The 15,280-nt window shown below is 45.7% G+C and overlaps 1 protein-coding gene across 5 annotated transcripts in view; it reads left to right on the plus strand.

Annotated features, from left to right (window-relative positions):
- The first annotated feature begins 1,519 nt into the window (after positions 1 to 1,519).
- Positions 1,520 to 15,280, plus strand: part of TP63 (tumor protein p63) — a 100,107-nt gene continuing 86,346 nt past the window's right edge. For 2 of the 5 annotated variants that reach the window (XM_085069380.1, XM_085069388.1), the window contains exon 1: positions 2,028 to 2,360. In XM_085069380.1, the coding sequence (XP_084925506.1) occupies positions 2,299 to 2,360 (62 nt within the window). In that variant the 5' untranslated portion in view covers positions 2,028 to 2,298. Of the gene's footprint in view, positions 1,563 to 2,026; positions 2,361 to 14,736; positions 14,766 to 15,280 lie in introns of those variants that run through there. The other 3 variants (XM_085069381.1, XM_085069382.1, XM_085069384.1) reach the window with 3 other exon arrangements.

A 15,280-nucleotide genomic window follows, 5' to 3' on the forward strand; every position in this document is an offset into this window, starting at 1 on the left:
TTGAGGAGGTAACAGCTAATCCCACCATGGGCATGGTAGGTGAAGTCCAGCCAGCTTCTGGTTTTTCTCCAGGAGAAAGCACAAGGTCTCAGAACCCAGCCTGGTGCCTGCATGCAGCTCCCCTGCAGCTTGGTAATCCATGCCCACATCCATAGGTGCAGATTGAAACCATGTCCTGGAGCAAGAGAGCACAAACCCAAGCTCTTCCTCAAATGGTTTGTGCAGAGAGAGGACTTCCTTGCCATTAAGGAAGGGTGGATGCTCAAAGCCTAGAGCAGAGCCAGGCTGGTAGTGGACCAGGAGTTTGTCTGGCCCTCCTTGCCCACTCCCTGGAGATATTTGCCCACAGCCCTGATTTCAGCAACAGAAGGGGATGCAGCTGCTCTGAGGCTCTACCTGGGCTCCTTTGTGTGTGTGCAAACCCTGGTGTGATTCTTTCTCTTTCCTCCCCAGCAGATCTGGAGATTTCCACACTTCTTCCCCAATGACACAAGCTACAAGGTTTGATGTCTATTCCAGGGTTCAGCCTAAGAGAGAAAAGGTGTTTGATATTACTGTTTTCCCATGGGCCAGGCAGGGGAATCAATGTCCAGCACTGAGAGAGCCTTTAACTCCAGTTAATAAACACATCCTTCACTTCAGCCTCTCTTCCTTGCTGAGTGCCACTTAGCGAAAGCTGCTTGGACTTGGCCAGGGATCAGCCCTGTGAGTTTACAGGATTCACAATTCACAGATGTTAGGAACTATCAGGCTGAGTGTGGGTGGAGAATGTCAAGTCTGAAATAGCTCTCCTGCCACCCTGGCACAGGCGGCAAAGAAAATGTTTCCACGTGACATTCTTCGAACCAACATTTCCTACAGGGAAAACACAGAGGGGAAAAATAAGAGGCAATTGCTGCTGTGTCAGAGGGTTCCTGGCTTTTACTCAGGGGTGGCTGGCATTTGTGCTGAGACCAGCACAAAATATGCTCTATAGGTGAGGTGTAGGGTAGTACCTTACATTTCTCCTCATCCATCTATACACAAACATATAGGTCTGCTTGAAGACGCAATCCTCTGGTGCACAGATATGTGGGTGCTATTTTTTTCCTGCTGGAATCCATTTTAATTTAGCTCCTGATTCATATTTCATTCATTCTCCAAACCCACAAAACCAGGATAGGTTTACAGCCTGTACTATTTGGATAAATCATGGAGGGGGAAAAAACAGGGGGACAAAACAGGTTGCTTTCCTGAATGATTATCTGTGTGACTCAAAAGAGAGGAACAAAAAAGGAGAGGTGGTGAGGAGAGAATTAAAGCCATCCTTTCTTGCTTTCATGTTCCTTCAGGAAAATCAGATCTCTTTTTCGTCTTTGGTAGTTTGTTTTGGTGGACTTCAGTCTTGTTTCTCTAGGCTTTAGTGTATGAAAAAGATGTGATTTCTATTTTCTTACTTTTACTTTCTCGCCCGGATAATTGAAAATATTGGGGTTTTTTAATGTGGAAAATGTGTATATTATTTACAGATATCCAGAACAATACAAGATTCCTGTATCATCTCAATTGTTTTGGAAAAAATGGTGAGTAGCTATAAAGGGAAACATTAACAAATATATTTGATAGTTTTCTTGCAGGGAGGAGGGCAGGAAGGCGAGGCAGAGGAGCAAAAGGTCAGAGCTGATTTTAGTTGAGGAAATTCCCCCTATTTTGTCATTCAGCTTTTGAAACTGTGATCACAACCGGCAGGTTGAACTGGGGTGTGAGAGAGACTGAAAAATTCCCCAGGCAACTGTATGCAGGTACTAACCCCAGAGCAGACAAGGAAAGCTTTTAAAGTGCAATGAAATTCAGCATGGGCACTGCACCCAGCAGAGGAAACTCCAGCCATCTGGAGACGAGGATGACCAGCGGCCACAGCAGTTTGTAAAATTGCAAGAGCTGCCAAAATTAAACTGTGAAGTCAGGCGGGAAGGCAACCAATGACCGGAGAGATCAGAAGTTCAGAGAAGCCCCAGATGAGCTCCCAACAACAAGTGTGGCCAGCGTACACCAAAGTTTATTAAGGATGTTGAGAGGAGGGGAAAATATCTGTGCAGAAGATGCCCAGCTGGCGAGGAGGGAGTGGTGGTGATGCTCGGGTGACTGCAGGAATCCCATTGGCCAAGTCCCCAGGAGATCCCACCCATCCGCAAGTGTAAAATAAATCTCTAAAGTTGTACCTCGTGTACCACTTGACCTTATTGCTTTTAGCCTGCTGGCTTTATATCTATTTATTTATTTTATTTTGGTTTGTCCCCAAGGAGGGGCTCAAAGGAAATGAATTTTGAAGCAGCACCTTTCACCACCTTGCAGTACTACCCTGATCCCTGCATCCAGCGGTGAGTCTGAGCGTGACGTAACTGTGCTATCGCAGGTTTGATCGGAGGCTCTTGTGTAATTGTTAACTTTCCTGCTATCGGCCGGTGGCAGCTGGGCTGCACGCGGAAAAAATGTGCCGCTCTCTTCACGCTCAGTGGAGCTTATTATTATTTTTGGCTTTCTAACAGGTTACTGTTTAATTGTAGGCATCCGTTTAAGATATCCCCTTTTCCTCTTTGGCATTAGAGGGGAAAAAAATATATGATAAATAACACGAAAGCTGATAGTATCTTTCCCTTGTGTTTTGGAGCAGAAGGTTGTGTGGTGCTTTGGGTAGCAGAGGAATGGCTTTAGCTTTCTGTGGTGTGTTTGTTTGTTTCTTTAAATGAAGAAACTTCCTGGGAATAATATGAGCTGACCTACTAAGCCCTGAGATTTTGGGATTTAAAGGACAAATAATTAATTTAAAAGATTCAGAGAAGAAAAAACTGCCTTCTAAGAGAGACCAATTTTCCAGGAATATTTTTTCCTTCTGTCTAACAGCCAGCGTCACAGCCTGACAACCACTCTTATTTTAGCTTTGTTGTTACGCCGAGTTTTATAACTTTCCAGCAGATAAAAGAGCATGTCCACACGAGGTGTCACAGTATCACATTGTCGGTTTGTTTGTTTCTCCCAATAGAAGATACTATATTTAAGCATGCAAATGACATGTAGATGGTATTTTTCCAGTCGTAAAGTTTGGAGAGGTGAAATCCTCTGGGCACAGTCACTTGTTTAGCTCCTTTAAGACTGGTTTCTGTCTGTGTTTTGTAAAAGCCCTGGCTGATGTCTCAGGAAGGCATTCAATCCCTGGAAGAGTTAACTTTTAACTCTGCATCCTCTGCATAGGGCTGGGAAAGGCTGCAGAGCTCTGTGTTGGAGAAAGGGCTTGGCCACCATCACCCAGCCTGTGGCATTGCAGGCAGCTTTGTGATGTCTGATTTGGTTTGGTTTTTTTCCCCACTACCATTATTTGTCACAACGTCAGTGGGGGCTTTTATCCCCCTTAATCCGGGTGCTGCTGCTGTGTGAAGGTCCTGGGGAGGAGAGCAGAGACCTGGCAGCGAGGAGGGGCAGTGCTTGGGGCCAGCAGAGGGAAAGGAGAGGCTGGGAAATAGCGCACGGTCCTTGGCTGTGCTACCGCGGCACAGGAAGATGGAACGGAGCCGGGGGGTATTGGATTCCCCAGCGAGACCTTCCACAACACCAGCCCCAGGGCTGGCCAGGCACATGCAGCCACGCTCGGATCTCTTGCAAATCCAGCCTGCCCTGCTGAACCCAGCAGGGATGTGCCTGTGGCCAGAGAAGAGTGGGACAAGAACAGTGCCCATCCAGCAAGGTGGATTCAGGCTGGCAGCAGGGGAGACTTCAGCAGATTAACATTTCTATGGCTGGAAGCCCCAGCCAGGAAAATTCCAAAATTGAAAATGAAGAAAAAGGAAAAAAAGGAAAAACCCCCAAAAACCTGACATTGGAAGAGTGAAGATGCAGAAGATGCACTGCGAAGTGTACCTGAGCTCTGGAATGCACCTGAGCTCTGGAACAGCCTCCCAGCCTGTGAACTCCTGCCAGCTGTATCCCACCTCATGTCAAATAACAGGTTCAGAATATTGGTGCTGTGGCTCAGGCAAAAAAATTATCTGGAGCATGAATTAAAGAGAAAACTAATCCGTTGGCTGTATTTGGTAGAACTTTTTAAATAAGCCTTTTCACCCCTTCAAATCTGCCTCATCCAGCAAGTCAGGCCTTTCAGCAGAAATGCTGCTTCTCACCACATGCCTTAGCAGCATGATGAGTTTTTAAGTGACCATTGCAGTGTGGGAAACCTCAGGACAGATAGAGTTAGTGACACCCCTCAGTCATAAAACCTGTTTGAGATGTAGCTTGGAGTAACAACATGTCTCAGCTGTTATGCATGTCTGTTTACATGAGCCAAGAGTGGCATTTGTTCAATTATTAGTGACCGTGCTCTGACACAGGTCAAAAGCAGCTCAAAGCTGGTCCCAAAGATACTTTTCTCAGTCTGAAACAGATGTTTTTCAGCTTTAAGCTCCATTGGCTGCATTTTCCTAATGTGTTAGGTGACATTTCTCTGACTGCTCTAGAAAAGTTCAGTAATTTCAGAATTGCATTTATTTTACACACAGTTTGAAACACTTCTGCTTTGATGTGGTCAAAATACTTTATTTTCCTAATACCAGTGTGCTTCTTTGAAACCTTAAAGACACATCTAGTAATTATTTAACCAGCAAACTGATAACGTTGAGCTGAGGCATGCTGGCAAAAAACCAATAGTGAAAGGTGTTTTTAACCCTGTTAAACTGGTGGGAGCATATGCATGTCACACAGATTTCCCTGTAGCTCAGTGAGCAGGGAGAAGCAGTTATAAATCCCAGTTAACTCTAAGATTTGTGGCTTTGATTTACCCTCTGCTGTTGCTTCACCTATTTATCTCCTCAGTTTGGGGGTGTCCAAACTGAGGCAGGACACGTGGGAGGCAACTAAAGCATCTCCTCTGTCAAAAGGTGAACACAGATCACACCGAGGAGCATTAGCTAATGTGCCATTATGATGCTCATATGCTTCATGCCTGTCATTTCAAAGGCCACTGGGAAATGATATATCCAAACAACACAGTAATTCAGTGCCACAGATGAGGAAAAATAGCTGAGTGCCCGAACTCTGTGCCCTGTGTGATTGTTTAGGCCACTCCAGCCTCTGTCTCAACAGCCCAGCTCCCTCATTTAGGCTATTAAATTCTTTGTAAGTGTGAGTATCAAAGCAAAGCATCACAAAAAGTCAGAGAACTCAGATGGGGCACAGGGCAGCAGCCTCCTCCTTCACTCATTGCTGTGGGTGTTGAGTGCAGTGCTGGAGCCGTAGCCCAGCTGAGGGAGGGGCAGAGGGACAGTGGGTGCTGATGGGGCTGTACATCCTTATGCAGAAGTGAAGGATGCAAATGCAGCTTGTGACTGAAGAGAGGTTGTTTGGACAGATGTATCCTGAGTCTGCCCATCTTTCTTCTTCTTAAACAGAAGGGGCTAAGTGATGCTAAAATTCAGCAGACCACAAAATCTTTCTCCTTCTACTTTCCCCGTAAAGGGAAATACTTGAGATCAGGAATATGCACCCTCAGTGCTCTGGCTGCTGGGGCTCAGGGAGTGTTACTATAACGAAAGAAGCACCTGCACTGAAGTGCAGACCACTGACCCCCGTGAATTATGGCCTGGATGGTGATGTGGGAGCTCATCCTGCGCTGCAGAAAACCCAGCTCAGCTCTGAGTCATAAAAGGAACTGATTATCTCAAACAGGCGGGATTTCCACCTTCCAACAAGTGCCCACCTAGCTGCAGCTGAAAGCCACTAATGCAAGATGAAGAAGGCACTGTAATTATGATCAAAGTCCAGCTGTTGAGAGCTATGTAATTAGCATCTCCCCCCAAAGCTGCTTTTTTTTCAGCTAATGCCTGGTTGGGGGAGTGATGTTTACAGATAAGTTACTTGTGTTTTTGGAAATAATGGTCATTAGGCTGTGTTTTACCCAGGAGCTCTCTTCTCTGGGGGCTGTTGGGAATGCACCTGCTGGTGCACTGGACTGTAGTTCTGCCTTCTCCGCTCCTCCCTCTCCCCATGCCGAGGCTAATTGGTGGCCTCAGGATTTCACATGGTTGCTGTGTTGAAGGTGTTCACTGTGGCTCACTCCTCCCTTTTGAATGAAAGGCTCTCACACAAGCTGCTCTTTCTCCTTTCATTTCTCGCTTTGTGTTCTCAGCACAACGTGATAAAAGTTCAGCCTCTCAATTCTCACTAATAACAGAGGGACAACTCTGAAATCCCCTGGTCTCTGCAGCATCTGTTCTGGAAACCTGGTTTCTCAGATGTAGTCCTGGGTTTTGAGGAGGTTGCCACAAACCAAAAAATCAAACAAAACCTCCCAGCCAGGTATGTAGAAAAATAATCGATTTTTCAGAAGACAATGAGGAAAACTGTCAGAAATTAGTTGAGGAGGGTATTAGAAATTAGTTGGAAAGGAGAGGTGTGTATGGGCCATGGAAGGATCATCTATGGGGTGCTGTATGTGGATGGATTTTGGTGAGCAGGGTCTAGTTCCAGCCAGCCAGAGCTCCTGGGTTCAAAGAGATCTTTCATCAGGAGCATTGCATGTGTCACTTCACCTTCCCTTATTGGTTCCCACATGTATCAGACAGGGCTGGTGAACCAAATGCAATTATGAGACCAGAGTCTGGCCAAGGTTAATGTTTGCAATGCAGAACGAAGGGGGAAACTCCCTGTACCCCGTGCTCATCACTGCTCACAGACTCTGAGACTGCAGGCTGCTCTCCCTGGGCTGGGAGGGACACATCCAGGCACAGCGTGCTGCCTACAGGCAGCTGAGTGCTGTGTCCCCTCATGGACATCAATCAATGCTGGAGTAATCAGCTCTCCTTTCACTTGGGTATCAGCTGGGTGACACTGTGACAGAGATTTGCTTAAGCTGTCATAGGGTCATGTCCTCCAGGAGCATCTCATCCCACAGGCAGGCTCTGCAGAATCCTTGCATTTGGGCAACTGCACACTTTTTCCTCATACTATGCTTTGCTGAGGAATAATTGAACTCCTGCTATGACAGAATGGATAAATTTCAGTTGCCTTCAGGTATGCAATGGGAGCCCAAATTTGCTGTGTTGGCAGAAAGACCTGAAGTCAAGTAAAGAAAGACACATGACTTGGTATAGATTTATTTGCAGAAACAGCCAATGATAGTGCAGGTACTTTCCAGAGACTCAGGGCCACAAATTGTTCTGAGCAGCTTGTGCTGTGCTCAGAGCAGCTGGTGACTTCTGAAGGAGAAAAATTGACTCCTTGCTGGAAGGAAAGGTGGAGGCGAGTTGGGGAGGTGCTTCTGTAATTGTCCTTTGTGAGGTGGTGGTCACCTTCATGGCTGTGCTGCCACCCCAGGTAAAAATTCCATGGGGGAAGGACCACAGATGGAGTCAGATGCACACAAGGGGACAGCATTCCATGTGCCAAAACAACTCCTGCAGAGTGGCCTCCTCAGCAGGAGGGCCTTGCAGAGCAGCTCTGCAGTGGACATGCTGCCAGCATGGGATGTCTCAGCTGCCTCCAGCACCTTGCCAGGGATGTGTGCTGCTGGTGGTGAGGAGAGGAGGGTATTTGCCTCATCTCTGAGGTCTGTTCTTTGGTCACTGTCCTGTTCTTGTACTGCAATCTCATCAGAAGATGAGTTTAGAAGATAGAATCTTTGCAGAACAGTGCTCAAGAGCTGCACATTAAACCCTCTTTCTTCCTGGCAGAGCCCCTGAAGTCTGCTAATCCCTGCTGCTCTCATCCATTCTGTCCCTGCTGGACCTCTTTGCTCCACAGTCACTGACAAGGAGAGCACTTTATCCTCTTCAAAGTAATATACGCTTCTCAGAAAATATTTGTCTGCTTGGAGGTCCTTTTAGTGCTGCTCAAAGGATTTTGGGAAAAAGAAAACCCTCTGCTGTTCAACACGAGTCCAAAGCAGCACTGAAACCTTATAAAATAAGGTTTTATTTTATTATAAAATAAGGGTCACAAGGTATGGGGGAGGAAGATGGGTCTTGGATGAGGAAGAAATCAAGGAAACTTGGCTTTCAGTTTGGTGCCTGGCTCTAAGCTAGTTTGACTTATGTGAACACCTTCCTGGGAACATGGCTATTGTGGTGGAAGCCACTGGTTACACTGCCATACAAATTTTCACTTTTGTTTATGTTAAAATTTTGTAGCCCATGGCCAACACTAAAATAATCACAAGGAAAGTTTTTTGTTATAAGGTTTGTTTGACTAGCTCTGCTGATGATAGATAACATCTGCTCAGATAGCTTCATGAACACATCTGTCTCTGTTCTTAGGGCTTATGTGGGAGTTTTTGGTGCCTGTTTACAATCACCCCTGTGCAGCAGATCATCTCCCCACAGGATTTTGCTGCTGAGTCATTTCCAATCAGGTGTTTAAAGGCCACAGGTGGTCTGATGTGATAAATACCAACACATACAAGCAAGGGGAATTCAGTTAGTGCATGGAGCTATAAAGAGAACAGCCACCTCCCCGAGTGAGAAGGGGGAAACCCTGCAGTAAGTGATCAGGGCTTCAGCAAGTTCTTTACAACATAAAAATAAGCCTGCTTGCAAAACCTTCCCCCGGGAGTTTAAGTAGGCATTAGGCATTAGGGCATGGGCATTATGTAGTCAAATATTACAGGGTTAAAAATCTCAATGTTAAACAACAAAATTTATTTACACAATTTTCCAAGTTTGATTGTTCATATTCGTGAATTTTAAAATATACAGGTTGGAAATGTCATTCCTGTTTTTGATGGAAAGGGAGACCCTAAATATTCATAGCACTACAGTAGCTACAGCTTTAAAATAATCACAAGCAAAAATCATAAATCACATTAGGTGTGGCAATGTATTGATAAAATTATAGGGAGCCAACCCTGTAATTTCTTAGCACCCGGCATAGCTACAAAAGCAAAGATCCTGTGAGTGCTCCAGGTAGCATTCCCTTACACACCAGCAGTGCTCCTGACAAACAGTTCATTTGTTCCTGTCTTCCAGGACTATAATCTGCTCTTAATTCTTTGTCCTTCATCTGCCCTGTCTTGGAGCTATTTTGTGACACACGGAAAGCTTTTTGCAAGTGCTCTTATTTTTGAGAGAAGGATTCTCTGCCCTTGGGCTTAGAAATAGCTGCCCTGCCACAGAGTTGCTACAAGCTGAAAAATGCAGCCCACATGGTATTTAGCAGAAGACCTCCTTTTCCTGCTTGAGTATCACTGGTGGCAAGGGTGAGGAATGGGAGATAATGGTTAGTATCCAAAACACACCAGATTTCACAGGCTGGCTGGGGGGTAACGAGTTTAGGGAGCTTCAACCAAATTCATATTACAGGAATCTGCACCTAACATCTGCTTTGCTGGTGTTTCTGTTTTGCATTTTAATTATTTACTGAAACTCAGGATGTTGCTGTTTACAGTTTCCTGCTTCTAAAGAGTTCTGGGGACTTTCTGTATTATCATATCATTATATCATTACATCATTATAAATCTGCAGTATTATCATGATGATTTATTTGATATTTGTAAAAAATTCAACTTTTGAGAGAAAGCTTGAGAGAGGGACTTTATAAATCCCCTGAGCAGTTCATAAGGAGTTTGTGTAACTAGAGACAGAAACAGCTTTTGTAGGAATAGGTGCCTTAGGGAGTCAAGTGTCTTACCTGGCTCAACACAAAATGTCACAAGCCTTTTGCAGTAGGCAGTCTGAGAACCCTCCTGTTCTAAAAAAGAATCATGTATTTCATGTTCCACATCAGTCCCTCTCTTCTCTCACTATATTTATATGACTAAATGCCCTGCTATGCATAGTTTCCCAGGGCTGAAAATCAGCATGGGCTGCATGATTTCTCCTGCTTTGCCTCCTCTTGGTGGGGGGAAGACGTTGAGATGGCCCATGTGGGATGTCCTCTCACCAGTCCCTCCCTGCTGCCTCCTCACAGTGGCCAAATTTGGGGACTGCCTGTCCTGTATGGGACAAGAGCAGCTCAGCACCTGCTGCTCAATGTGCAGGGCAGAGTGCCCAGTGCCTTCCTTGAGGCTGCAGCTGCAGCACACTAAGCACTTGGGCAAAAAAACCCAGGAGCTGTTGGGGCAGCCTTGGCAGAGGCACGATCTGACTCCTTCACAGGTCAAAAAAAAGTTCAAATTTCAGCACGTTTAAAAGAATTTCCACTGTAGGCAGAGTGTGCCTGGGGACCATATGCCCTCAATAGTACTGATAGTGATATGGTGCAAGCAGGGAAGAGGCTGCAGGCAACATGCCAGGCTTTGAACAGAACTCTGAGCAGGGCTACAGCCCCATCGTGAGCCATCGGGGCTGCAGGCTTTTTGCTCTTTGCACCACATCATCTCCACTTACTGTGTTAACAAGCAGGGCAGCCAGGAACACAAAGAGATCTCCCTAGTAGTTACCCAACCCAGAGCAGGTCCCTGGTTTGGGGGAGCAGCCATGCTCGTGATGAACCCTTGATCTGGGCCTTCTCTCAGGATCTCTTGGTGATGTACTGGCTGCAGCTGACACTTCCTCTGAGGCTGCACACTCTCTAGGAAGAGATGGTGGTGGACTGGACTGCTGGGAGCTGAGCCGAGACTGTGCCTAACTTGCCTGTGCTACATAAAGTGAGGGCTTTGGGTTAGCAGTACTCATCATCATTTCCTCTCCAGACAGCCAGAGTTCAAGCTAGGGCCATCAAAAACATGCCTGCATGTAATGCACAAACCAGGCCTTGAACTCTGGCCAGACCAGCAGTGTGGCTGTAGCTGAGGTCTTTCCTCGCCACTCTACCCCTGCTGCCAGTGGAACTTTTCTGTCAGGTATGGACATTTTTTCGTCTTGGTTCTGGCCTATTTCAGAGCCTTGTAGAATGAGAACCAGCCTCTGACACCCTGACTGCCTTTCTGAAGCTCTGATCTGCTTGGCTGAATTATTTTACCATCTGGAATAAAAAAAAGTAATTTTTCATTCTGTGTTGTGGTCTCTGTATTGGTGTGATGGAGATACACCAGTGAAACCTTAGAGATGCTGGTTGCACTCATCGTGGCAGAAATTTGCCTGGCAATAATTAAGACACTCCCATTTCCTGTGGGAAATATTGAAAGCTACTTGTAAAAAATAGACAGCAATGAAATGGGGTAGATATTTTTATTGGGTAAATGCTGTGATAGCAGGGAAAATACTGATGACCAAATCTCAAAAGAGAGGAATTTCATTTAGCGAGCCTCAGGAAGGTAAGATTTCTGGACATTGCTTCTCCAGAACTTTTCAATTTTCCTTATTAAATATCTAAAATCACTAGAGAAGAGTTGTGATGAAGACCTGTAATGCCTGTACTCTTCTCATGACTGACACCTCTTGAAAATTACTTTGCCTACTTTTATTTCTGGGGCTGTTGCTTTATTTCTTTTAATATTCCCTGATGTTGCAGTTATCTGAGTATCTGGAAAGGATCTGGTTAACTGGTTTAGGGCATTTAACACTCCTCCTCCAGGAAAGATGAGGGGTCTCTTCACAGTGTGCAGCAGAATGCAATAGCAGAGGTGTCTGAGTTCCTGCTTCCCTAGGTTCCTCCAGGGCTGCAGTGATAGGATGTGCTTTGAGGGGCTGCCACAAATCTGCAAATGTTGCATTCACTGCAGGCATAGTCTTACTCAAGATGACTCTAACTGACATGAGATGATGAATGCAGAAAAATCCCCCTTGTGTTTTGCAGCATGGTGAATTAGGAGCATGTGTGCAGCCAGTTTCATTTTCTTTGAAACAGAGGTCAGTGTTGCAACCAGGAAGCTGAACCATCCCTTCCTACCCCTTTCCATTCATCTCACACACACAGGTGTCCAAAAGACAAATCTAAGTCACAGGGAGATCAGGATGCACTGTTAAAGCAGACCCTGGCAGAACACTCAGCATTCCTGAGACAAAATGCTTTATTTCCTCTGAATGCCATACAGCTCACAGCTGAAACAGGCTGTGTCCAATGCAAGTACTCCTTGCCTAGCGAACAGGTGAAGCCAACAGTCCTCCCTGCTCTGTCCTTGAAGATGCTGTAGGACACCAGCAGTGTCACAGAGCCCTCTGCCACTGCCACTCCCTGTTCCTCCATGTGTTCCCCACATCTCCTTTGCCACTTCTGAGATCAGGGTTCGCACTTCTGGCAGTCACCTTCTTTCATTTTCTAATGCACCTCCCTGTGCCACTCAACCACTTTCCTCACAGCTGCCCCTCCACATAACCTGTGCTGCTGTTCACTTCTTCTTTTGTGAGACATCAGATCTGGGAAACAAATGTGAGAACTGGGAAAAAAATTGAACCATAGGTGGGAGTTACATTCTGTCTCAAAAGAATTCTGTGTTGGTGTTCATTATTCCTTACATCCATCCTTTCTAACACATGCATCTGTCAGTTTTTTGGTTTTTATTTTAGTTATTTTCAAGGACTGACACATAGGAGCAGCATTATGTGCAAAGACAATCTGAAAGGTTTAAAGAAGTTTCTGGAAGTCTAAATTTTAAAATGCTAAACCTGAAAGCTCGGCTCAAAATTGAAAGGAGAATAAACTCTTGTGAGCAGTGTTCAGCACAACCTGCCTCTGCCACGATGGGAGTCAATCTCTTTTGGGCTCATGTGAGCTAAGGCCATGACTATGGCATCAGGCAGAGGAAAATGCAGTCTGCAGTAAAAGTGTAAAGAGAGACTGCTTGTTGATGAAGTAGACACAGAAAGAGGTACCACAGAGCTCGATGAAATTCAACTGCAATCTCCTCCAAGGGGGTGGAAAACCCGCCTGTCTCCCATTTAGCTTTCATTTTGGCAGCCCTGTTTAGGTGTTAGCAACGAACCTGTTGATTCCCAAAGGTCTCTAACCTTTGATAAAGGCTCACAGGAGCTGCTCCAGGGTGTGCTCTGCTGGCTGAGGGTGGCTGCTCCAGGCACAGGGGACAGGAGTGCTCCTCATGTCGGGGAATTCCAGATGACATCGCTTGTCCCGTGCTGCCAGACCCTGCATCCTTCTCCTCTTGCACAGCTGTGAGCTTCATTAGCTACTGATGTCTACAAATCACTGCAGTGTTACAATGCAGAGAGGGGGAATTCCAGCAGGAGGAGGGCTGCCAAGTTCCTCCAGTTTTAACGGTGCGATCTGAAAAGGAGCCCCCTCCCCACCCAAAACCTAAAAATACAACTGACACCAAGATTCAGGCATTTAGGAGTAATGCTCCCGAACTTTAAATCGTTTGTTTAGCATTGCTTTTGATGTGCTTCAAGGTGTAACTGGAGAAGGCAGGGACGAGCATGTGGATTGGGATTGCTGGAGCTGAAGCTGCTGACTTCTGTGTGACTTAAATCCCTATCCACCTCACACCCTGTGATGGTTGAGGGCTCATACGTTGATCTGCACATGAATTAAAGGATTGTGAGGGGTTAACTGCTGTAAGCATTCAAGAAAAAAGATTAGGTTTTAGTCTGGGTTGGAATTCTACTTCCACCCTGAGCTCTGAGTGTGACTTAAAGTTGGTCACAGCATTTCTGCAGCCTCTTGATTTTCATTCCTGGACATCAGCATTTGGTGCCTGAAGATAAATGAAGTTTGGGAGTTTTTTTCGTGTAGGAGGTACAGTGTATACTCTACCCGAAGAAATTAAGGACTTCCTGAATTTCTCTATCTAAACACCCCAAATGACTAGTTCCTTTTAGAGCAAGCACCAGACTGGGACTCGGGTGTCCAAGGTTGTATTTATGGCTTGCTGACTAATGGTGAGTAATCCTACGACCTCCTGGTGTCTTAGTTTTCTCACAGGTAATATGGGAGTAATTACACTATCTTCCCTTGTAGAGCAGTTTGAGAACTATGAATAAAATGAGCCATATTAGATATCATTATTTAGACATTATTAATAATTTGTTGGGTACATTTGGATAATGTGGAAGTGCTTTCTCCATAAGAACAGATGTTCTTCTCCCAGCATCAAGGCTCCCTGAGTACTCCACTAGCAGACTCTTTAGGGAACGAGGTCTTGTGAAAAAAGAGCAAAATTTGTAGCTTACAGAGAAAGACTTCTCTGGCCCCATCTGCATGTCCAGGGACTGAGAACTCAGGCTCAGTGACAGAAAAATGTTCACCATTGATAGACATCTTGTGGCGAGAAGCAGAAAATAACATCCTGTAATTCTGGCAACTAGCAGAAAGTCAGCTCCAAATAATTTTGCTGGTCCCTGCTGTGAAAGATTTCATGTCACAAAATTTTACAATGTGGCTTTACACCAACATCAAGCCACGAAGTTTTGCACCTATAAACCATACTGATAATTTCTGAGAATATGCACACTGTGCAAGAGAAACACAAACCAACCCAGAGCTCCAGCTTTCCAGGGAAGCTATGGAGAACAGGAGGTGCTTGGATCTCTTGAAACCCAACACAGCAGCTTCACTGTGTTGGAAAAGCTTCACCTTCTTCACTTCTTGTTTCCTCATAAACTGCACTATTAACCTGGGAGAACTCAAGAGTGCTGAAGAACCCAGCCCGTTTTGGATGCAAAAAACAAAGGAAACCAGCCACCTCTTGGTTGCGACAGCCTTTATTTTTGGAAGGAGGACTGGACTCACACATGCGCCCAGCGGTGCTCGGGCTGCACCCTGTGTCAGATCTGACCCTGTCCCTATCAGAGCAAGCAGGTGCCATCTGCCTTTGAGGTTCCAAAGCTGTAGGGGAGGAGCTGGGCTGTGCATGCTCAGTGTCATACCTGGGCTTGCTGCCCTCGGGAGCTCGTGGCTTCGCCCCAGTGGTGAGTCAAACCTGGGTCGTTTGGGTTTTAGCCCTTTCTAAGAAATACTGCTTGCAGTGAAAGGTGGCATTTTGGGTGAGAAGAGTTGCTGTATTGCAGTAGTTGAGTTTAATAGTTTTCTGTCATTGTTTCCTGGGGTGGAGAGTGGTTTGGTGTTGGTTTTTTTTTCTTCTTATTGTTGATTTATCTTTAATCTCTTTGATATGAAGGTAGGGAACGGGGAAATGTGGTGAAGAATGGAAGGATGTGCTTAGAGTGAGCAGCGGGAGCATTTCTGCTGGTCTTGTTTTCTCTCCACTCTGCCACCACTTTTATGTCACGCTGGGCCAAGCAGTGTGACATTTCCACAAGCCACATTTCCTCCTGTGATGGGACCCTCAGCTCCAGGGAAAGGCAATAGCAGTGTGGCTACACCTTGTGAGAAGTAAATGTTGTGCTTTGCTCGTTGCTTTTTGGTTTGTTTGGTTGGTTTTTGGTAAAGTTTAACATTCCCAGCCTTCCGGAAGGCTCCGGAA

Source organism: Lichenostomus cassidix, chromosome 9, assembly GCF_008360975.1.
Source record: "Lichenostomus cassidix isolate B80296 chromosome 9, HeHo_3.0, whole genome shotgun sequence".
Lineage (NCBI taxonomy): Eukaryota > Metazoa > Chordata > Aves > Passeriformes > Meliphagidae > Lichenostomus > Lichenostomus cassidix.